A 23,484-nucleotide genomic window follows, 5' to 3' on the forward strand; every position below is an offset into this window, starting at 1 on the left:
TTTCCTGTAGCACTGTATAGAGACGTCATATAGCACTGTATAGAGACGTCTGATAGCACTGTATAGAGACGTCTGATAGCACTGTATAGAGACGTCGGGTAGCACTGTATAGAGACGTCAGGTAGCACTGTATAGAGACGTCCTATAGCACTGTAGAGAGACGTCCTATAGCACTGTATAGAGACGTCCTATAGCACTGTATAGAGACGTCCTATAGCACTGTATAGAGACGTCCTATAGCACTGTATAGAGACGTCCTATAGCACTGTATAGAGACGTCCTATAGCACTGTATAGAGACGTCCGGTAGCACTGTATAGAGACGTCCTGTAGCACTGTATAGAGACGTCCTATAGCACTGTATAGAGACGTCCTATAGCACTGTATAGAGACGTCCTATAGCACTGTATAGAGACGTCCGGTAGCACTGTATAGAGACGTCTGGTAGCACTGTATAGAGACGTCTGGTAGCACTGTATAGAGGCATCCAGTAACATTGTATAGAGATTTCCTGTAGCACTGTATAGAGACGTCATGTAGCACTGTATAGAGACGTCCTATAGCACTGTATAGAGACGTCCTATAGCACTGTATAGAGACGTCCGGTAGCACTGTATAGAGACGTCCGGTAGCACTGTATAGAGACGTCCGGTAGCACTGTATAGAGACGTCCGGTAGCACTGTATAGAGACGTCCGGTAGCACTGTATAGAGACGTCCGGTAGCACTGTATAGAGACGTCCGGTAGCACTGTATAGAGACGTCCGGTAGCACAGTATAGAGACGTCCGGTAGCACCGTATAGAGACGTCCTGTAGCACCGTATAGAGACGCCCGTAAGCAGTGAATAGATACGTGAGGTAGCACTGTATAGAGACATAAGGTAGCACTATATACTATAGAGACGTCATGTAACCCTCCATATGGTTATTACTATTTTGCAAAGTAGAAACATTTCTGTGGCATGAGATACAGTTGGTAGTTTCATCCAACGTATTGCAAAGCTTGTAAAAGGCATTCTCTCTTTGTATAACATGGAGAAAGGAAATTATGAGCAGTAAAGGAAAATACAGCCAGTGGATTGGATATTAACCAGGTTTCTTAATGGATGTATGAAAGACTTAAAAAATGTATGCCTAAAATCAGAATTGCCATATAGGACTTTGTGGTCATCATATAGACAAAGTAGACACATAGGGCTGTACTGTTCGGCATAGTTAGGGCATTATGTTAATTTTATTTCTTTTTTTTCTTTTATTTCTCTTCTTTTGCTACTTTTTCTTTGCCAACCACACATAATTCACTATAAAAATAATGTATGATGTGGTGATGGGTAGAAAACCATGAGCCTGTGCAGTGGAAAATTACCAATATAGGTCTGTTTTACTTACAAAGCCAAAAATGGCATCATCTGTCAAGCTCTCTCATACAGGCAGCCAGCCTACTGCATGTCTTCTCATAAACACCTGTGTATATTCTGTGGAACTAATCCACCTAAAACGTTCTGCAAAATGTTTTCAGTGATTATTTACAGGACATGTATATCTATCTACTAGGCGTATGCATTTATTCAGCTTATGCAGTGTCCTTTGTTCCCCACATTCAATCTGTCTCAAGATCATGTTACATACATCTAAGAAACATATCCAAAATATGACCATATCTTGCACTAGACACAGCAAAAACTCTAATCCATGCTCTCATTATCTCCCGCATTGATTATTGGAATAGTCTCCTGACCGGTCTTCCCAAACATAGGCTCTCACCACTACAATCCATTTTGAATGCAGCTGCGAGGCTAATCTTCCTCATTAGACGTTCATCGTCTGCAGATCCGCTCTGTCAGTCCCTCCATTGGTACATACAAGGTACATGAAAGGCTATTAACCAAACTGCACCAACATACATCTCTTCGCTCATCTCAAAATATCTCCCACCTGACCTCTCCGCTCTGCACACGATCTGTGTCTCTCATCCACACACATTACATGTTCACACTCAAAATTACAGGACTTTATGCGGGGTTCACCCACTCTGTGGAATGCCCTCCCACACACAATAAGACTCTCCTCTAGTCTCCAAACCTTTAAACGTTCCCTGAAAACTCACCTCTTCAGACAAGCCTATCAAATGCCAGACCCACCCACATAACTGTCAGTGCTTCCCTATCTAATTACATCCTCTGTAGAGTATTCATAACATCACATATCTTGTCTTTCTTTACTCTCACACCCTCCTGACCCTTGGCCATCATTGCTGGGTGATCATATCATAAAATCCATTAAGAACCTAGCAACCTAGTGTGCCACGGCTGGTTGACAAATGTGCTGCAGAGTCAGAGCTACCTTCACTAACTGTGGACCCAGACACGCAGGCAGCGCTGGGCTCTTCTGGGAGTGCCTGAGCTGTGACCTATAACGACGTGGCAGCGTGACATCATAGGTCACGCGCGCCACATAGCATGACTGGCAGCATGCCTGCCCGCAATCCAGCCCGTACGACCGTCTGCCATCCAGCCCGAACGCCGGCCCCACTAACCAGCTAGCCAGCCAAACAGCCAGGCAGTTAGTCAGCCTGCATGCCTGTCTACCGCTCACAGCTCTGCACTGTGAGTGTGACTCCAGCCGATGAGGGAGCTGAGCTCCTTTCTCTTCTACCAGCAGGTAGCAACCAATTTATCTTATTTATTTTTATTTTGGGAGCAAATGTGTGTTTTAATACTATGGGGGCTAGTGTGTGTTTTTATTTTGTTCTTGAGGAGGCAAATGTTTGTTTTTATTTCTGAGGGGGCAAATGTTTGTTTTTATTTCTGAGGGGGCAAATGTTTGTTTTTATTTCTGAGGGGGAAAATGTTTGTTTTATTGCTGTGGGGGCCAAATGAGTGTGGAGTTTTTCTGTGGGGGTGAATGTATTTTTTTTAATGACTGAGTGCCCGTGTGTTTCTTTTATTACCGTGAGGGCCAATATGTGTGTTTTTCCCTGTGGAGGACTGGTGGTGTGCTCTGTCAATTAAAAAATATTGTTCGGTGTGCCACGAGTTGAAAAAGGTTGAAAATCACTGTTTTACTGTATGTACCGAACATGGCCGCCATCTTTAAATCGGCCATCTTGAATCTAAGTCAGTTTTCCCATTACCTGCAGTTTTTGAAACACAAGGGTGTACTGCTACTTTGACAAGGGTGTACTACGACTTTTGAATCACCCTGTATATATATATATATATATATATATATATATATATAAACTCCTCAATACAGATTTCATTAACCAATTAAAAAACATATTTTATATACATGCTCTTCTTGTATTTCTATATTTCCTACACCTTCCTTTGCCCCTCTAGTATTCTTCTCCACCACCACCACCACCACCATTTTCATTCTCATGCCAGACAGAAAAGGAAACATTATATAGTTTAATAATAAAGACAAATAATTGATACTGTGAATGTGAACTTGAACCTCGAATTAACAATTTAGAAATGATGAAATATACACATTGGTGGTTCACCAAACACTGAGTGGAATAATTTCAGCTTCTGATTTCCAGGTTCTGAGTAGTTTCTGCCTGCACCAATTTAGGCCTGTTTATTGGTTTCAAGTCTTGCCATATGTTACTGTGGAGTTAGCTGCCGTTTCCTGAAACTAAATATCGAGGCCAGAAGCTGTGGTTTAAAAGTGAGGTCCACTAACCATTTGCGAGGGTCATGCAAAAACCAGGGCTCCCAATAGACTCTGTTCCTCAGATATAGGCACTGACAATCAGATTAAAGCTTGTGATCAGGTTTTGAAGGTTAAATATTCCTTTAATGCCTGCAAGATCACAAAAGATCGCAAAAGTTAAAGGTTTACTTATATCAATCTCAACAACAGCTCATAAAATGTACTTTCTGGAGCTCCTCGACTGATAGACTTCAAACAGTTTGTTCTTCCAAACTATTCAGAAGTAATAGAGGACTTTCTTTTGAGTGTACTCAAAATGTTAGTTAGGAATTTAGACAGTGTGTATATTTATAGCAGATATTAGGTAATAACACTTTTATTAATCTGTTCAAAACCACCACCTCTTTCATCTGAAATATCCTTAGTTAAAATCCATTAAATGTACTGTACCTCCTGGCTCTTTTGCATGAGGTGTCCCTTGCAGTAGGCAGTAAAAGAGAAACTGAAGACAGATGAGAAAGATAAATAAGTTTAAAGTTAGTAATTTGTGGGTGACAAAATGAGTTCCCTCAACAAGATGGGATTGTATCTAGTGCAGTATTGAATAGCTGTAAACTCATTATATTAACCCAATCCATTGGGGAACATAATGACATTTAACCAGAAAACTAGTGAAAAATGTGTTGCATGATATACAGTATGTAACACCTTTAACATTTAAAACAAATTTTGCTTTTACCACTGTTGTGACCAAAGTTAGGTTGTTTTTTTGTTTATGTTGAAGAAATGTTGTTGGCTTAAGGTGCAAACACACTGGGCGTTTTTCCCCCCTGCCCAGAGTTGTCAGTGGGGATGAGCGGCTTTCCATAGCAGGACGCTATGGAAAGCCACTCACCCCGCCGTTCATCTACTGGTAATACCAGTAGATGAACGGCGGCCACCAGCGATGAAGCGGGAGCGCGCATCAGCGCTCACCGCTCATCGTTTGGTCATACACACTGGGCGGTTTTGAGCTGAAAGCAGCTCAACACGCCAAAAGTGAGCTGCTGGGAGTGTCAGAAAAAACGCAGGCGTGCCCAAGTGTTTTCAGGGATGGTGTGTGATGTCAGCTCCAGCCCCGATCAGCCTGATTCTATGGCACTGTAGGAGTATGTCCTAGGCTACGCACAGACTGGAAAAATAATTTGATGGTGAGTGAGTTGCGAATGGATTTGCAGCTGACCGGAGTTCGCAGAGATTTTTGCAAGGCATACCCAGACTTGCACAGGGCGGGTATTCACTCTGTCTGGGCGGCGACTGTCTGATCGTAAACATCTGCAAATTTGCAGGAGAGCAATCGGGTCTGAATTACTCCTATTGTTATGCAAAACAAATGGAAAACTCAAATGTGGGTCCAATACACTTGTGATGGGGGACCTGCAGACACTGATTAGAATTCAGGTATGGTAGTGTTAATGGAAGTAGGGAAAACAAAGTGTTCAGATAGAAATATTAACTTTCAAGTGGAAGGATGATACCACAGAGGAACAGGCTGAGACAGTCAGGTTTGTTGAGCTGCCCAAACATGTAGAATATCTAAAGCAATTTTGGTAAATTTAGATCAAATTGTCAAGTGTACAATCTCAAAGCAATCACCAACTCTGATAAACATCTGGATCAGGATTGGTAGACAGTGCTGAAGGATAACTACAAACTGACCATGTGTGTAGTGACCATTCAGCAAATTACTTCTGAATTCCACAGGATTTGGTCATTCGCCACAAGTGCCAATTTGTCATATATATCTCTGATTTGGCCAGCCACATGTGTGGTCAAAGTGGACATAGGTTTGATCACATTGCACTTGGGCCAAGCAGCAGAAACTGTCAATGTTTGGGTGCCATTTGTTGTCTGAAAGAAGAAGGCATATACAGTTAGTTAGAGAGGTGGGCTAAGACCTATGGATAGGAGAATATTACGTAGGATCAAAGAGTCCAGGCTTTGGATGAGGGGGTACTTTACAAAACCAAACATGAAGAAAAATTCAGAACAATTGCTTTGTTGATGTCCTGTTTCCCACTTATTTTCCAGTTGCAGCTATCTGGATAATATGAAATCATTTATATTAAAAGGGGTGTTTTTCAAACATAGCATATTTCATTCAGCCCACATGGGGAACATAAAAGCAGATCATTGTTTTCCTGCTGATATGGGCTATTTTGGGAGGCATGGATCTGGAAAGTAGACAGAAAAGGATTGGCAATGGAAGGTTGAGGCTTATGACAGGAAATAGTTTGCTCATGTAGTACCCATTTGCTAAGCTTAAATGGCACTTTTTCTGTTTATTTGGTAATTCCAATCTTCTATTCATTTTACCAAACATCTGTTAGAATATCACAAAACCTAGTTCTAGTTTGACCTCGCTCTGTTCTTCATTACACACACAGAGCAAAAGGTTTGGCATGCCATATAACCCCATAGCCATGCATCATAACATCATATTCAATCACTTGTCACTTAGCAATGAAAAAAACTTTACAAAATATTTGTAATTATGTTATAAAAAGCCTGCGTGGGTTTTTGTGAAATCTTTATGCCATGAGTCAGAACCTGGATTACCAAAAACAAATCAAATCCGCTGTTAATTACATCTCTAGCCTCTCTGTCATTTACTCAACACGTTCTTCGCTATCATGAGCCATTTGTCTCTCAGGACAGAGCACTCACTAGATGTATACAGTATACGTTGCAACATTCCAGTACTGACAGATGGTATAAAGTGGTAATTCTCTTGTATAGGGGAAACAAAATTATGGAGTAAGCTCAAGTAAATACTTGATTGTTATGCATCTCCCCCGACCCCCTTCCCCATTTCATCTTAAAATTGAAACAAAATAGGGTCTATTTTTTTTTTTGCACTTCATTCTTACATCATATGTATTATGTTTTACTAGTATCTATTACAAGTTTTCTTTGATGGAAAAATCTGGTACCTTCAGATGTTACTTTTTGAACATAAATGCAGGGTGTAATCAAATCCTATAGCCTTGCCCCAAATGTTGTCACCATGTTCAATGATCCGATGCCAATGATGTCGGAGCAAGTCTCTCTTAAGGTGCCAAGTTTTATATTTTATATATGACTTCACTATACTGTATCTATACATCTTATAAATGAAAGTCTGTCTGTTTGTTTGTTTGTTTGTTTGTCTGTCTGATGGAAATGAACTTCCGAAGCCACTGAACCGATTGTGAGGCAGTTTTCACCATTGTTTAGGTAATTTCACCATTGAATTTTAGGCTAAGGGGGTATTCTACTAGCTGCGAAGAAGCATCAGGAGCAGAAAACTGTCATTTTTCCCGATGTTTCTTCAGTATTCTTTTTCGGGCTATCCAATTAGGTCACCCGAAAAATACCTTTTCACCCAAAAACACACAGGTTCTGTGAAGCCTTTGTGTTTTCGGTAGAAACAGCCCTGTTTTCAGATGCCTGATGCAGGTGAAACAAAATCCCTGATAAGGCACAAAATCCCTGATAAGCAGCTGGTTTAACGGGGCTAACTGAAATGCCTCCCAGCAACACAATTACCTGCAACCAGTGATCGCGGATAATTGAAGATCCCGCTAAGTATCATCATGATCGGTTGTCAGGGGGCTGTGGGTGGGGACTATAATGGGTGAGTTATAATGTGTTATAATGACAGAAATCCCACTAACATGATTGGACATACCAGAACACATGACTGTACATTTTTTCAAAATGATTATACACCTCAACTATTTCCAACTGTCACCAAAACCTCATCACAGATCCACAGCTGTATCACTCCACAACTGTAAACGCTAGCATCATTAACAGAGACACTACCGACAGGAAATTAGCACATCCCTGCCTCACTGACAGCAGCACATCCCTGCCTCACTGACAGCAGCACATCCCTGCCTCACTGACAGCAGCACATCACTGCCTCACTGACAGCAGCACGTCCCTGCCTCACTGACAGCAGCACGTCCCTGCCTCACTGACAGCAGCACATCCCTGCCTCACTGACAGCAGCACGTCCCTGCCTCACTGACAGCAGCATATCCCTGCCTCACTGACAGCAGCACATCCCTGCCTCACTGACAGCAGCACGTCCCTGCCTCACTGACAGCAGCACATCCCTGCCTCACTGACAGCAGCACGTCCCTGCCTCACTGACAGCAGCACGTCCCTGCCTCACTGTCATCAGCACACCACCGCCTTACTGACAGCAGCATATCACTGCCTCACTGGCAGCGGCACATCCCTGCCTCACTGGCAGCGGCACATCCCTGCCTCACTGACAGCAGCACATCACTGCCTCACTGACAGCGGCACGTCCCTGCCTCACTGACAGCGGCACGTCCCTGCCTCAGTGACAGCGGCACATCCCTGCCTCACTGACAGCGGCACGTCCCTGCCTCACTGACAGCGGCACGTCCCTGCCTCACTGACAGCAGCACATCCCTGCCTCACTGACAGCAGCACGTCCCTGCCTCACTGACAGCAGCACATCCCTGCCTCACTGACAGCAGCACATCCCTGCCTCACTGACAGCAGCACGTCCCTGCCTCACTGACAGCAGCACATCCCTGCCTCACTGACAGCAGCACGTCCCTGCCTCACTGACAGCAGCACGTCCCTGCCTCACTGTCATCAGCACACCACCGCCTTACTGACAGCAGCATATCACTGCCTCACTGGCAGCGGCACATCCCTGCCTCACTGGCAGCGGCACATCCCTGCCTCACTGACAGCAGCACATCACTGCCTCACTGACAGCGGCACGTCCCTGCCTCACTGACAGCGGCACGTCCCTGCCTCAGTGACAGCGGCACATCCCTGCCTCACTGACAGCGGCACGTCCCTGCCTCACTGACAGCGGCACGTCCCTGCCTCACTGACAGCGGCACGTCCCTGCCTCACTGACAGCGGCACGTCCCTGCCTCACTGACAGCAGCACATCCCTGCCTCACTGACAGCGGCACGTCCCTGCCTCACTGGCAGCGGCACATCCCTGCCTCACTGACAGCGGCACGTCCCTGCCTCACTGACAGCGGCACGTCCCTGCCTCAGTGACAGCGGCACATCCCTGCCTCACTGACAGCGGCACGTCCCTGCCTCACTGACAGCGGCACGTCCCTGCCTCACTGACAGCGGCACGTCCCTGCCTCACTGACAGCGGCACGTCCCTGCCTCACTGACAGCGGCACGTCCCTGCCTCACTGACAGCGGCACGTCCCTGCCTCACTGACAGCGGCACGTCCCTGCCTCACTGACAGCGGCACGTCCCTGCCTCACTGACAGCGGCACGTCCCTGCCTCACTGACAGCAGCACGTCCCTGCCTCACTGACAGCAGCACATCCTGCCTCACTGACAGACATTTCTGACAGGAAAACTTAAAAAATGTCAAAATAAAGTGCCGGCTCATTGTGCTGGTCTCTGTCTGACAACCCCCCTCCCCCCCCCCTCCCCCTTCCCCAGGGAAGCAAATTACTGGGTCAAGAATTTCGATCTGGTAATTTTTGGATCAAAACGTGTATTTCGTCTGTGTGAAAGGGTCAACCCAGGTTGAAATTCCCGGGTCTCAAGCCCTGGTAAATTCCTGAGTTGAAATCCCAGGAATTTCATCAAGGGTTGACCCTTTCACACAGAACTGCTTCACCCAGTGATATCATCTTCTGTGTGAAAGGGGTATAAGTAACCTCATTCACTTTAATACTTTAATACATAACTGGATAAATAATGGGGGTTTAGTTCAAGAATTGTACAATGCATTTAAGCCTGCAGCCCAACATCAAGGGACCCCATTTCACTGCAAGTCCTACTCTATCACAAAAAAAATTTCACATTGATTTTTTGGGAAATCTGGCAACTGTTATCCAGTAGGAGAAAATGTACTTACCTGTTTAAAGCTCACCTGCCAACTGACTACTGGATTTTAAAGGTGAGACAGTCACCAACACAGCAATGAAGCAGCTGACACAGGTTTAAAGTAAATGGAGAGTGCATGTGTGCACCCCATTCCTGTATGTGTATATTAGGGTTCATTTCTAATTAGCCCTTTTGTGATCATAGCTCTCTCATGCACCCCTTTCTAATCTCATTTACTTTAAGCCTGTGTCAGCTGCTTCATAGGTGGGTTGGACAGAACTGCTGCTTTACTAAATAAAGGAGCCACTGTTACTCTTCCCGAGAGGAGCCAATGTGCTGCAAAGTCTTAAAGGCAGAATTTAATTATATTTGAAAATATGTAAGATCCAGTTTAGAATACTGGCTTGGTAGGTAAACTGGATTACTGTAATTGCTAACGATTATAAACAATCATTGCATTCCATGCTGAAGCTTGTTAGATCCCTAATGTCTGGTAATGAGCTGCATTTACCACATGTAAATTCTGAAGTACTCCTGAACGTGCCAGCTGGTTCTGTTCTGGTGTTGCCCAGAACATTCTATTTTATATCAACATGACACTTAAACAATAAGCTGACTTCTTGAAAATATTCCACCAAGCATCCTACCATCAGCTTTATTTATACTTCCTAAGATAATAAAGCATTTCTTCAGTGTAAGATTAACAGGCTCTTGCCTTTTTTTAATCTTACAATAACATTAGTTTGGATAAGGAAGGGTTTGGTGGAATTGCCTGTTTTTGAAATAGATAATAAACTTGTATTATGTAGTAATTTCACTGGAGAACAGTCTTATCGGGAAAACCCAACCCATTTAAAATAATATTTTCTGTTTGCAATGAACATTAGGATGTTTGTACTTTAGTCCAGGTTCAGGCAATCTGCCACTCTTGAGTTGTTAAACTACAATTCCCAGCATGCTTCACTAGTCCTGTATTTCAGCAAGGACTGTTGTCTGTGGAGACACAAGCATGGGCATACATAGCTATTGTGGGTGCAGTGAGTGCCCATTGCTATGGGGCCCAGAGGTTTAGGGGGCCCATCTCTGGTGCCTGACTCAACTGCACCCAAATCATAAAGGTGTATACTATATTCCCAGCATTGCCCGCTAAGTGGTATGTGGCATAATGGGAACTGAGGGCACTGTGTGGCATGTGTACTGGCAGCAGTACAGTGTGGCATATTGTTAACTTGGGGCACTATAATATGGCATAATAGGAACTGGCTGCTCTCTTGGATATAATGGGGAATAGGGAACTACGATGGGGCATAACATGAACTAGGACACCACTATCATTCATCAGAAAAACTAGGGCACTATTATGGCAGAGCCGGATTAAGGCCCCGGGAGGCCTGGGGTACTAAAGAGCAGGGGGCCCCCATGGACTAAAAAAACAAAAAAATAAATAAATATATATATATATATATATATATATATATATCTCTCTCGCTAAGAATCCCTCCTCCTTCAGTTCAGCGTGCGGCGCGCCAATGACTGAGCCGCAGGCTTGCTGAGCCGGACAGCAGTTGGCAGCTGAGCCATCGCTCAGCTGCCCTGACTACACCTGTTAGAGCACTCTTCTTAGAGCTGTAGTCAGCGCAGCTGAGCGACGGCTCAGTTGTCCAATTGCTGTCCGGCTCAGCAAGCATGCGGCTCCGTCATTGGTGCGCCGCACGCTGAACTGAAGGAGGAGGAGGGACAGGGCAGCGGGGAGCCGGAGCTTGTGAGCGCAGCACCGCAGATCGGATTGAAGAAAGATCCGATCTGTGGTGTGGCAGGGGGCCCTTTTGGAAAGGGGGGCCCGGGGTACGTATCCCCAGGACCCCCCCCCCTTAATCCGGCTCTGTATTATGGTGCATAAAATGTTCAACTTATGTGGAGAGAGGCGTCTCTCTAGGCAAAGTTTTGGCTATGCCCCTGGACACACGAATATGGTGCCTGAACCAGAGACAAAATGCTTGATAGTGTCCAGAAAACCCCATTAGTAACAGCCCAGCCTACTGACCACCAGTTCTGGTCCTCTAGGAGGGGGCCCAAAAGAATGATTACACCCTTACACATAGGGGACACTGACCTAAAGCTAAGTAGCACTGGGCAACACCAGGTATCCTTTCTTTTTGAGTACCAGGATTAAAATGTTAAAATATAGTGCAAGCTCTTGTGGTGGTGCAATGGGTCTGATTCATGTTTGTACACACATGCCTATGCAGCTGGGATTTTACAGGCTACGGATTTGTTAAACATTGCAAGTGAAGCAGCTGTACAGAAAAGGATATAGATTCCCACCGGAACAATTGAAAAGTCTAGTGCAACTGTGTAAACATACGCAGCATCAACGCAATAATTAAGGACTGCTTTTAGTCTATGGTCACACAGACTGGCTGCGGCAGTAGCTGTGCTGGCACCATGTTTCTCTACATATAAATGATCACAGCTAAAGTCACATACATGCCCTGAAAACATCTATTACCTCCCGCCAAACGGTCCCTTCCTAGCAATCACTCTGCATTAAAAATCTCAAAACGTACCTTGGCATGTGCGCAGTGTGATCACACCACATGCGCAGTCTGACGATAATCGCTCAGTTGTGTGAACATCGGCATGGTGTACAAACATGAATTAGTCCCAATGCCAGCATGCACTCGCATCCCAGGAGTGCTCTTGCATACTGAAATAGAACTACAAAAACCAGCATACACATGGGCTGCAGTGCATATTGGCACTAGTAGTGCCACATTTATGACAAAATGTGTTTCCGCATCATATATAAATTCATATTGCCCCCATTATAGAAAACCACAATAGTCTGAACCTGTTATAATATAATAAATTCATATTGCTTTCTTTATAAATACTGTAAATTATTATTTCCTCCACAATTAAGAAGTAAATCTAAGTTCCCTAAATCTTTCTTTCTTGGCCAGATGTAAAATAACATCCTCATGAAATGGATGGACTGCTTCCTAGGAGCGCCCTACTTAATAGCGGGTCAGCCAATCGGTATCTTTCTCAGTGTACGATGTATGGTTTTTTTGAAACTCAATTTCCTGAGATATGGATGAACTAACATCTAAAGGGCTTGAAAAATGTGTATCTGTATACCTTCTCCATAGTTTTCATTTTTCTCTATTTATGCCTCTTCTCCTTGTTTTAATTTAAAGTTACTTCATGTTCTGCCACTGATTTGTACTCCCTAACCCAATTCAGCTCTGGCAGAAAGAAACATGGAAAGTTTCTCTGCTCTTGCTATTGTTAGTATAGGTATGTGTTTTTTCAGGCTCGAAATTAAAGACATTCCATTTTTTTTTTTTTTTAAATGGATCATTAAAAGGGTGTATTTTAAGTTTTACAAAAAAATGTTCCAAAATAACTTTTTCATTGTGGGTTGAGCCGAGTCTACAGGACTGGTTTATATATAGCCTGCGCACAGTGCGTGTTTGACATATTTTAGAGTGATTACAGCTTAGCATGACCAGCTTTATGATTAAATTAAAAGCATGCAAGTGGGACACTTGCTCTGTTCAGCCTCACTAACAGACAACAGATTTCACGCAAGGCGACGCACAATGAATTTTATCTGTACCTATCTCTCTAGAGTGTTATTGGGAGTGAAGTGGATTTTAAGCAATGCCAATTATACAGTAGAGTTTATTTTAGATACATTAAAAGAGCATGTGAAACATATGTCTAAGTATCGAGAGACGCATACATCTAAATCTTTACAATAACTCAATGATAAAATGCTTAGGTTCTGTGTATTTTTATGTATAATTACACCTATGTGCATGATTTTTTTTATGTTCTTTCTTATTATTACTAACATTTATTTATACAGTAACCAGCATTCTCCACAGCGCTTGGGAGTGAGTAGAATAATATAATAAGTCAAAATGGGACCAAATGTAATAGAGTGAGAGTTTCAGAAAGTGAGAGATTTGGTAAGGTTTAGCAGTTTTTTTTAAAGTGGCAATCATTTACACAGCAAGATCAACCTGGTTTTGCAGTGTAAATGATTGCCACTTTAAAAAAACTTAAAAAACCTTCCCAAATCTCTCACTTTCTAAAACTCTCACTCTATTACATTTGGCCCCTGGTATTCACATACAAAGAGGTTTCTTGGGTTATTTAGCATACTTTAAAGCCAAGTGTACACATCTTAATCTGGGTATACACCTGGCCGACGGCCAAACAGCCAACCTATCTAATGATTGGTCAGTGCATACACACTTACCAATCGTCTGTTCGATGTGTCATAAATTACGTCACAACTGGGCTGGCATTTATGAATCCAATGGTAGGAATAGGGACATAGGGGGACATGTACTAAGCAGTGATAAAAGTGGAGAAGTGAGCCAGTGGAGAAGTGGCCCATGGCAACCAATCAGCTGCTCTATATATGTTTATAGTATGCAAATTATAAATGTTATGTCACTGCTGATTGGTTGCCATGGGCCACTTCTCCACTGGCTCACTTCTCCACTTTTATCACCCTTAGTACATTAATCACATAGTTGTGTACAATTCTCCATATGTCTGAATATCCACATTTAATTCAATACATGCAATGTGGGTATAATTGCGGCTTGAATCAAACCTTGAATCAGTCCCACAGTTCCTACAGGAAAATGTGTGTTGCCAAAAGTAAAAACATCACTTCAAAGTAATTGTCATCACTTTTTTGCCCACCCCCTAATTATCTTTCCTTTTTTTCTCCGATAGAAAGGGTTGCTTAACCCTTATGTGCCAAATTCAATTAGTCACAAAATCGCGGTAATATACCACATTTACTGTTTTCATGGCTATTGCAGCTTTTTTTTGCAGCAAAAAAAAAAAATGGCTAGGTATGTGCCCTCCCGCGATTCACCAATTCAATTGCAAATTCGCGAAAACGGGATTACTACACAAAAAGTTGACAATAGTGAAAAATGGATAAATCTGCTCTTAGCCACCCAAAAAAGTGAAACTGTTATCGGATAACATTATTAAAGTTTGTAATTGGTTATAATACAAATATTTCTGGTACTTAAATTGGGTCAAATGACTGTTATATGCATTTTCTTAAAAATGTTAAAAAGAATTATAGAAAGCAATATTTTTTCAGCAAAATAAGAGCTAAAAGAAAATTCTGGGTACATAAAAATGGATATAAGTATATATTTGGGTAATTTTAGGGAACTTTAAAAAAAAAGGTGGAAACAGACTGATTACTCCCACCTGCAAGTCTAAAAACACTTGTCCCACTAATAAAGCACCCCAATATACCTGTACCATACCTTGTGCCCCAACTTTCATAATTTTGCACTTTTTCACCCCAAAAATGACATGTCATTATAGGCCAATTAAAAACAATTGAAAACATCTAATCATTCAGGAGGGTGTCCCAGGGGCTCTAAACCAAATCTCAATATTTTTACCTTAAAATAGGGATTTTCCCTAAGTTTATCACCTGCTCAGATGTGATTAATTGAAATTTGCACTAAAATTACTGCAATTCTCTTTCACAGTCAATTGAATAGGACAGACAATCATCACAGACAATCGTTTCGTGATTCGCAGTAAATTTGCAGGGTTTCGGCCCTATGTCTTTTATGCAGTATGTTAGGGGAGGAAGGGAACATCAGGGCTGCCTTAATTTCACTTATCTCATTGCCATGGGAGCCAAATTTTTAAAATGATTGGTGTTCACATTACATCCACCATATGACTCAAAAATGCTATGCATAGATATAAGTGCGAGCAGCACAAATACTGGACATTAGTAAGCAATCACCCATAGCGCTGCTTTCCATGCTCACTGCTACTTTTTAAAATGTTAATTACATTGCTTTATAATATACTTACTGACTTTCTGGCTACCCCTTCTAGTAGGGTGCAGCCAGATCGGTGACTAGCGGGGCGTGGCATGGTTAAGTGGGCGGTGTAATGCATCATTGTGGCCCGCTCCATACTATTCAATGCCGTGATTAACATAATGTGTGAATCATGTAATCAAGCTGCCGCACAATGGGGGTCATTCCGAGTTCGCTCGTTGCCGATTTTCGCAATGGACCGATTAAGGCGAAAATGCGCATGCACATGGTACGCAGTACGCATGCGCTAAGTATTTTAGCTCAACACTTAGTAGATTTACTCACGTCCGAACGAAGAATTTCCATCGTTGAAGTGATCGGAGTGTAAATGACAGGAAGTGGGTGTTTCTGGGCGGAAACTGTCCGTTTTCTGGGAGTGTGCGGAAAAACACAGGCGTGCCAGGATAAAACGCGGGAGTGTCTGGAGAAACAGGGGAGTGGCTGGCCGAACGCAGGGCGTGTTTGTGACCTCAAACCAGGAACGAAACGGGCTGAGCTGATCGCAGTGTAGGAGTAAGTCTCGAGATACTCAGAAACTGCTAAGAATTTTCTATTCGCAATTCTGCTAATCTTTCGTTCACAATTCTGCTAAGCTATGATACACTCCCAGAGGGCGGCGGCCTAGCGTGTGCAATGCTGCTAAAATCTGCTAGTGAGTGAACAACTCGGAATGACCCCCAATAAGAGGATACAATATGTTATAATAAGGAAATTTGTCGGTCTCCCTGCCTACCCATCCTACTTAGAACATCTCCAAATATACACAGTTTAAACATGTAACAAAAATATGCAAAAAACATAAATATCTCATGTGCAAAGTTATAAATGACACTGACTTCAGTTGTACATCATTCTCTTCTCTTCTGGTTGATTGTAAGGACTTTGGTACAGTAATCAGCATTGTCTACCTATCTTTCTAGAAGTGATGTTTACACTTCCCCTGCCTGGCGGTTTGATAGTTAATGTCATATAAATTGAAAGGTTGCCCATCATCTGTATGGATATTTGTAATAAAAGGTGCGCTGTAAGCTGTGCAGAGCATCTAGGCATTAATGGGGTTCCCAGACATAATAAAGAGGACATTTTAAGCTTGCACGCAACCAGGCTGAGAATGTTGTGCCTTGTAATCCTCTAATTCTAGTAGACAATGGAATTTTATGATGGAATTTAAGTAAGAGAGAAACTGGGACCATATGTGATTTGTTGCTTCAAAGCAGGTAGAGAAATAGGAAGACTAGACACGTCTGGCTTTACTTGTCTACTGTGAATTTCAGCATTCCTCATATTTACCGATATTAAGGTTTCTTTTCCATAGGACGTTGTATTTTGTAACATCATCCAGTGATAACAATGAATGGGCTTTTTGTAATTTTACAGACAGGAGTACATAACAAAAATTGGAGTTCTCTGATTCTGATTACCAATATTTCAAAACTTTCAAGGTGAGATGGTTTCATACAGTGATGGTGGTATCTCTCTGATTATTAGACCTTATAGAACAAAAGACAAGAACTGACCCATGCCTGTAATCATATTTAGATATAAAAAAAAACCCAATTTATTTAAAAAAAAGGATGCTGGTCCTGTGATTGCTAATAATTTACAAAAACAATATGCATGTAAAAGAAAAATTCTTTGACAACATGGATCTCAATGTTGAAACCTTTATGTGTAGAGTAAATGTAATTCCAAAGATAGTGTTTCAACCGGTTTGCAGTTTTCATTCCTGAATAAGGAACCTCTTTGTTTCCACAATGATACAGTGCTTAGCTATGTGTTTATATGTTATCTGTTGCTGTTGTAGCTACTATGGAATTCTGGTGTCTAATTCCAAGGTGAGACCTTTTCTGTAAAACAAGTTCATTTTTTCTCTCTTACTGAGAACTTATTATGTTTGTAGGTAGAGCGAAATATCTCCACGTTGGAGAAGAGATGGACGGAGTGGATATGAGAGCGGAAGTGGGTCTTCTCAGTAGGAATATTGTCATTTATGGAGAAATGGAGGACAGTTGTTACAACAGCGCTGTGTGTAAATATTTTGATTTCGATACTTTTGGAGGCCATATCAAGGTATGATTTACCAACATGACATCTGATCTTTAAACTATATTCCCTGCTTGTAACATAGGTTTACATACCAAATAATCCAGGGAACCATATTTCAGATATTTACAGTGCCTTGCTAAAGTATTCAACCCCTTTGCATTTTTTGTTGCCTCACAACCTGGTATTAAAATGGATTGTTTGAAGGTTTGCATCATTCCATTCACAGAACATGCCTACAACTTTGAAGGTGTTTTTCTTTTTTTTATTGTGAAGCAAACAACAAATAGGACAAATTAACAGAAAACTTCAGCATGCATAACTATTCACCCCCCTAAAGTCAATACTTTGTAGAGCCACCTTTTGTGGCAATCACAGCTGCAACTCGCTTTGGATAAGTCTCTATGAGCTTGCCACATCTTGCCACTAGGATTTTTGCCCATTCCTCAAGGCAAAATTGCTCCAGCTCCTTCATGTTGGATGGTTTCCACTTGTGAACAGCAATCTTCTAGTCTGACCATAGATTCTCAATCGGATTGAGGTCTGGGCTTTGACTAGGCCATTCCAACACATTTAAATGTTTCCCCTTAAAACACTTGAGTGTTGCTTTAGCAGTATGCTTCGGGTAATTGTCCTGCTGGAAGGTGAACTTCCGTCCCAGTCTCAAATCACAGGCAGACTGAAACAGGTTTTGCTCAAGAATATTCCTGTATTTAGCACCATCTGTCTTTCCCTTGACTCAAAACAGTTTATCAGTCCCTGCTGCTGAAAAACATCCCCACAGCATGATGCTACCACCACCATGTTTCACTGTGGGGATGGTGTTCTTAGGGTTATCTGCTCTGTTGGGTTTGCGCCAGACATAGCGTTTTACTTGGTGGCCGAAAAGTTAAATTTTAGTCTCATCTGACCAGAGCACCTTCCTCCATAGATTTGGGGAGTCGTTCACATGCCTTTTGGCAAACTCAAAACGTGCCTTCTTATTTTTAACATTAAGTAATTGCTTCTTTCTGGCCACTCTTCCATAAAGCCCAGCTCTATGGAGTGTACGGCTTTTTGTGGTCACATGCGCAGATACACCAGTCTCTGCTGTGGAACTCTGCAGCTCCTTCAGGGTTACCTTTGGTCTCTGTGCTGCCTCTCTGATTAATGCCCTCCTTGCCCAGTCTGTGAGTTTTGGTGGACGGCCCTCTCTTGGCAGGTTTGTTGTGATACCATGTTCTTTCCATTTGAAGATGATGGATTTGATGGTGCTCCTGGGGATCATCAAAGATTTGGATCTTTTTTTTATAACCCAACCATGACTTGTACTTCTCAACAACTTTGTCCCTGACTTGTTTGGAGAGCTCCTTGGTCTTCATGGTGTGATGCCTCTTGCTTAATGGTGTTGCAGCCACTGGGGCCTTTCAGAAAAGGTGTGTTTATACTGACAGATCATGTGACACTTAGATTGCACACAGGTGGCCTTAATTTCAATAATTATGTGACTTCTGAAGGTAATTGGTTGCACCAGAACTTTTGAGGGGCTTCATAGCAAAGGGGGTGAATACATATGTACATGTCAAATGTAAAAATTTTATTTATAAAAATTAGTTTTTATATCAATTTTTCTCTTTTCACTTCACCAACTTAGACTATTTTGTGCAGATCCATCACATAAAATTTAGATTAAAAAAAAATTTAAATTACAGGTTGTAATGTAACAAAAATAGGTAAAAAGCCAAGGGGGATGAATACTTTAGCAAGGCACTGTAGATTTTAGCTTTCTATGGCTATATAAAATAAACTCCACATCTCTTCATTCTGAGCACAAAACTTGAATTTATAAAACTCCAAGCCTTCACTATGTTGATGACTTTCAGTGTGTTTATTAAAGGATAAACAGAGATGTTCTATATTATGGCAGCAGAAGTGTAATAAATACTACTGCACCTATTATGAACAAAATAATGGTAATGCTGGAATAACATGGAGTAACTCGGGGAAGTGTCATTATGTCATGATTTACAACATATAGTTGACCTTAGAAAAGATGGCAAGTCTTTTTTTTTTCAGATTAGTCAAGGCTTCAAGGCAGTTCATATGGAAGGAGCAGAGCTGAAGCACATGGGGCAGCAGACAATGGGGCATTATCCCATTCATTTCCACACAGCTGGTGATGTGGATGAAAAAGGAGGATATTACCCCCCCACCTATGTGAAAGACATCTCCATTCATCATGCATTTTCTCGCTGTGTTACAGTCCATGCCTCCAATGGTTTGCTGGTATGTTGCTTTCGTTATATGTTCTCTGTCAATAGATCATTACTTCTTTACGTATACTGAATGCTCATTTTGCAATACATTCAAAGTTTCTTTTTTGTAAAGTACACAAGTTTGAGCATGTTGGCTGTAGGTTAGGATGCATACTTACATATATATATATATATATATATATATGTATGTATGTGTGTATGTATATATATATATATTTATTGCTAATAGTGTGCTAAGTTCTAAGGATCGTATCTTTGTAGGTAATATACAGTAGTAATCTTGGTCCTTCTTGTCTAGGTAAAGGATATTGTTGGTTATGACACCCTTGGTCATTGCTTTTTCACGGAAGATGGTCCTGAGGAGCGCAACACATTTGACCACTGTCTGGGACTTCTTATCAAAGCAGGGACGTTGCTACCTTCTGACAGGGACAATAAAATGTGCAAGACAATCACTGACGGCTCCTATCCAGGATACATAGCAAAACCCAGACAGGACTGCAAGTGAGTATTGGACTGTATGCAAACAAAATAAACATGTCACCATAATTCATAGATAGCAGAAGCTGGTGGGATATCACTTATTATTGTTATTTACTATTACAGTTTTTATAGCTCATTTTACAGCAGTTTATATCAATATCAGATACCAAACATATTAACTGAAGATGCTTATATTACACAGTGACCTTGTTTTAAATTGAAAACAAGAAATTGATGTTACTTATAAGGATCAAAAGTCAATTAGATTGAATGGTGTTTGAAATAGTAAATTGTTCTCCTGCCATTGTTTAAGACAAATAATAAGACTATTGTCTACTAACCAGTTGTGTTGTGAATACAATGATAGAATAACTAAAATTATTTCTAATACTACTTGTCATACGGTTACTGAGCCAAAGAAATTGTTAATAAAAAACAATCTCTGAAATGTATGCCTGTAATCTCTGATTATACACACTGCACTCTACATTATACTGGAAGTAGTAATTCATTTGAATGCCACATTTACCAGTTGGGAATCCCTGAGTGAATGATCAGAATCACCTTTATTGGCCAGGTATACTAGGAATTTGTCTTTGGTTTACTATACAACAGCCAAGAAGGTAACAGATAAGCAGATGGGGGCAAGTAAAGTCACACAGATAGGTATACCGTAGGGACACAAGTTAGTTATATGTACGTCTAGTCAGTCAATGTTCAGGAGTTCAGCAGGCGGACCGCTTGGGGAAATAAACTTTTGAGGCTTCTGGTGGACCCGCCGGGGATGGCTCTGTAACGCCTGCCTGAAGGAAGCAAGTTAAACGTGCTGTCGTCGAGGTGTAGCTGGTCCTTTACTATCATCGTTGCCCTTTTTTAGCTTTGGACATGTACAGGACCTGGACTGAGGGAAGGCGGCCCGATGATCTTCTCTGCGGTTCTGACCACCTCTTGGAGCCTGCATCTGTCCCTCACGTTGGTGGAGCCGTACCATACCAGTATCGAGGAGCACAGTACCGACTCCACAATCGCGGAGTAGAAGAGGAGCAGAAGCTTCTGTGGGATGTTGAACTTCCTTAGTTGCCTGCGGAGGATCAACCTCTGCTGTGCTTTCCCGACAGTGGCATCAGTGTTGGACTCCCATTTAAGGTCCTGGGAGACTGTGGTCCCTAGGAACTTGAAGGCGTCCACTAGCGATATCACAATGTCAGCAATTGTTAGCGGAGGTGCACTAACTGACTTCTTCCTGAAGTCCACTATCATCTCGACAGTTTTGAGGGGGTTGAGCTCAAGGTTGTTGTGGCTGCACCTCTGGGCCAACCGGTCTACTTCCCAACTATAGGCCGATTCGTCCCCGTCCTTGATGAGGCCGATGACGGAGGTGTCATCGGCGAATTTGATGATCTTTACTGATTGCGCTTCTGAGGTGCAGTCATTTGTGTACAGGGAGAAGAGCAGAGGTGAGAGGACACAGCCCTGAGGGGCCCCTGTACTAATGGGCCGTGCTTGAGAGGTGAATTCTTCCGCTTTCACCACCTGTGTCCCAGGGACGTGCGGTCAGCTAAATGGCTCAGGAGGCAGTGGCTAGCCCCAGAGCCAGATTTACACACAATATATGAGGGTACGTTATACAGGTGCAGCAGTATAAACTCCTGGAAATTTGGTGAGTTTTGATCAGAGATGTGTGGAAAAGATAGGCAGGGGAGACACTGCCTCACCTGTCATAAACTTTTTGCTTCTGAGTTTTGCCTATAAAAATTATTAGAATAATGCAAAGAAGATATTTCTAACATATTCTTTGTATTTTTCATATACATTATACAGTCAGAACTCTGGCATAAAAGTTAGTATGACAGGAAAGGCTCTGCCTCACCCCACCGCACGTCACTGCTCTGTCCTATCTGTCAGAAAGTCTACTATCCAGGAACCGGTAGCTTCTGGGACCCCTAGGCAAAGTAATTTGGGGTGGAGGATGCTGGGGGTGATTGTATTGAAGGCCGAGCTGAAATCGACAAACAGGACCCTCACGTAGGTACCGGGAATGTCTAGGTGCTATAGAATGTAGTGTAGGCCCAGGTTGACTGCATCCTCGACACACCGGTTCGATCGATGGGCGAACTGTAGGGGGGTCCAATTGGGGGCCAGTCACAGATTTCAGGTGAGTCAAAACCAGACGCTCTAACGTTTTCATGACCACAGACGTGAATGCTACCAGCCTGTAGTCGTTAAGGTTCGTGATAGAGGGTTTCTTGGGGACCTTTTGAGGCAGGAAGGGACTTTCTGTAGCTCCAGCGATTTGTTGAAGATCTTGGTGAATATGGGGGCGAGCTGACTCGCACATGCTCTCAGGGCAGATGATGACACTCCGTCAGGACCTGGAGCTTTCCTGGGTTTGGCCCTTTAGAACAGTGCCTCCACCTCAGTTACTACATGTTTCAGAAAGAGCACCTCATTTTCCTTGATCATTTGGCTGCGCTCTCTATATTAGACTTAAAGTGGTAGTTATCATTGCCACATCCATCTACTAGGAAAATCTCTAATTGAATAAGGATATTAGACATCCTAAAACAGGTAACTACACAGGTAACTACACAAACGCATGGGGCATTAGAAGGTACAATAATCAGTATATTTAAGTGATCTAACACCCTGGGCATTTTCCTGATTATTAACTAATCGCAATTTGGGACTAATACGAATTCTCCCTACCTTCTGTAAACATAATTATCTTAAGATCATTACTACAGCAGGGACGTGCACTCAGGGGAGGCAGGGGAGGCAGTGCCTCCCCTGTCAAAATGATTAAAATAATAAAAAGAAGATACATAAGACACATATTCTGTGTCATATGTATGCTCTTTATATTATTATAATCATTTTAATCTGTTTAAATAGTTTGGGAGGCACTGATAGCTAGTGCCTCCCGTAGACTGTGGGAACGGGGACAAAGCAGGGGGCGGGGCCAAGCTCTGGGCTGTAAAAGCCCATTAGAAATGAAGGGGAATGCGGCACTTATACAAGTGCCTCGCTGGCAGGGAAAGCACGCCCCTGCCAGCGAGGCACATGTGATTGGACAGCGGATCCAGCACTGGATCCGCTGGTCCAATCACACATAAGCGGCGGGACCTGGAAGTTACTGCTGGACAGGAGAGGACCGAGAACGGCGGCGTGGACACGCTGGATGACAAGGGGCCTCCCCGGTTCGCCCTGGACCAGCTCTCCCTGCTGAAGGTAAGAGCCAGAAGAGCGGTGATGGATGTGCCTAGGCGGTGGGAGTGCGGAGC

At 42.6% G+C, this 23,484-nt stretch overlaps 1 protein-coding gene across 2 annotated transcripts in view; it reads left to right on the forward strand.

Moving 5' to 3' along the window:
- CEMIP (cell migration inducing hyaluronidase 1) overlaps positions 1 to 23,484 on the forward strand; it is a 193,755-nt gene that overhangs the window by 127,136 nt on the left and 43,135 nt on the right. For both annotated transcript variants that reach the window (XM_063925814.1, XM_063925815.1), the window contains exons 12-14: positions 17,323 to 17,492; positions 19,521 to 19,730; positions 20,019 to 20,224. In XM_063925814.1, coding sequence (XP_063781884.1) covers positions 17,323 to 17,492; positions 19,521 to 19,730; positions 20,019 to 20,224 — 586 coding nt within the window. The remainder of the gene's footprint in view (positions 1 to 17,322; positions 17,493 to 19,520; positions 19,731 to 20,018; positions 20,225 to 23,484) is intronic.

This window comes from Pseudophryne corroboree, chromosome 6 (genome assembly GCF_028390025.1).
Source record: "Pseudophryne corroboree isolate aPseCor3 chromosome 6, aPseCor3.hap2, whole genome shotgun sequence".
Classification (NCBI taxonomy): domain Eukaryota; kingdom Metazoa; phylum Chordata; class Amphibia; order Anura; family Myobatrachidae; genus Pseudophryne; species Pseudophryne corroboree.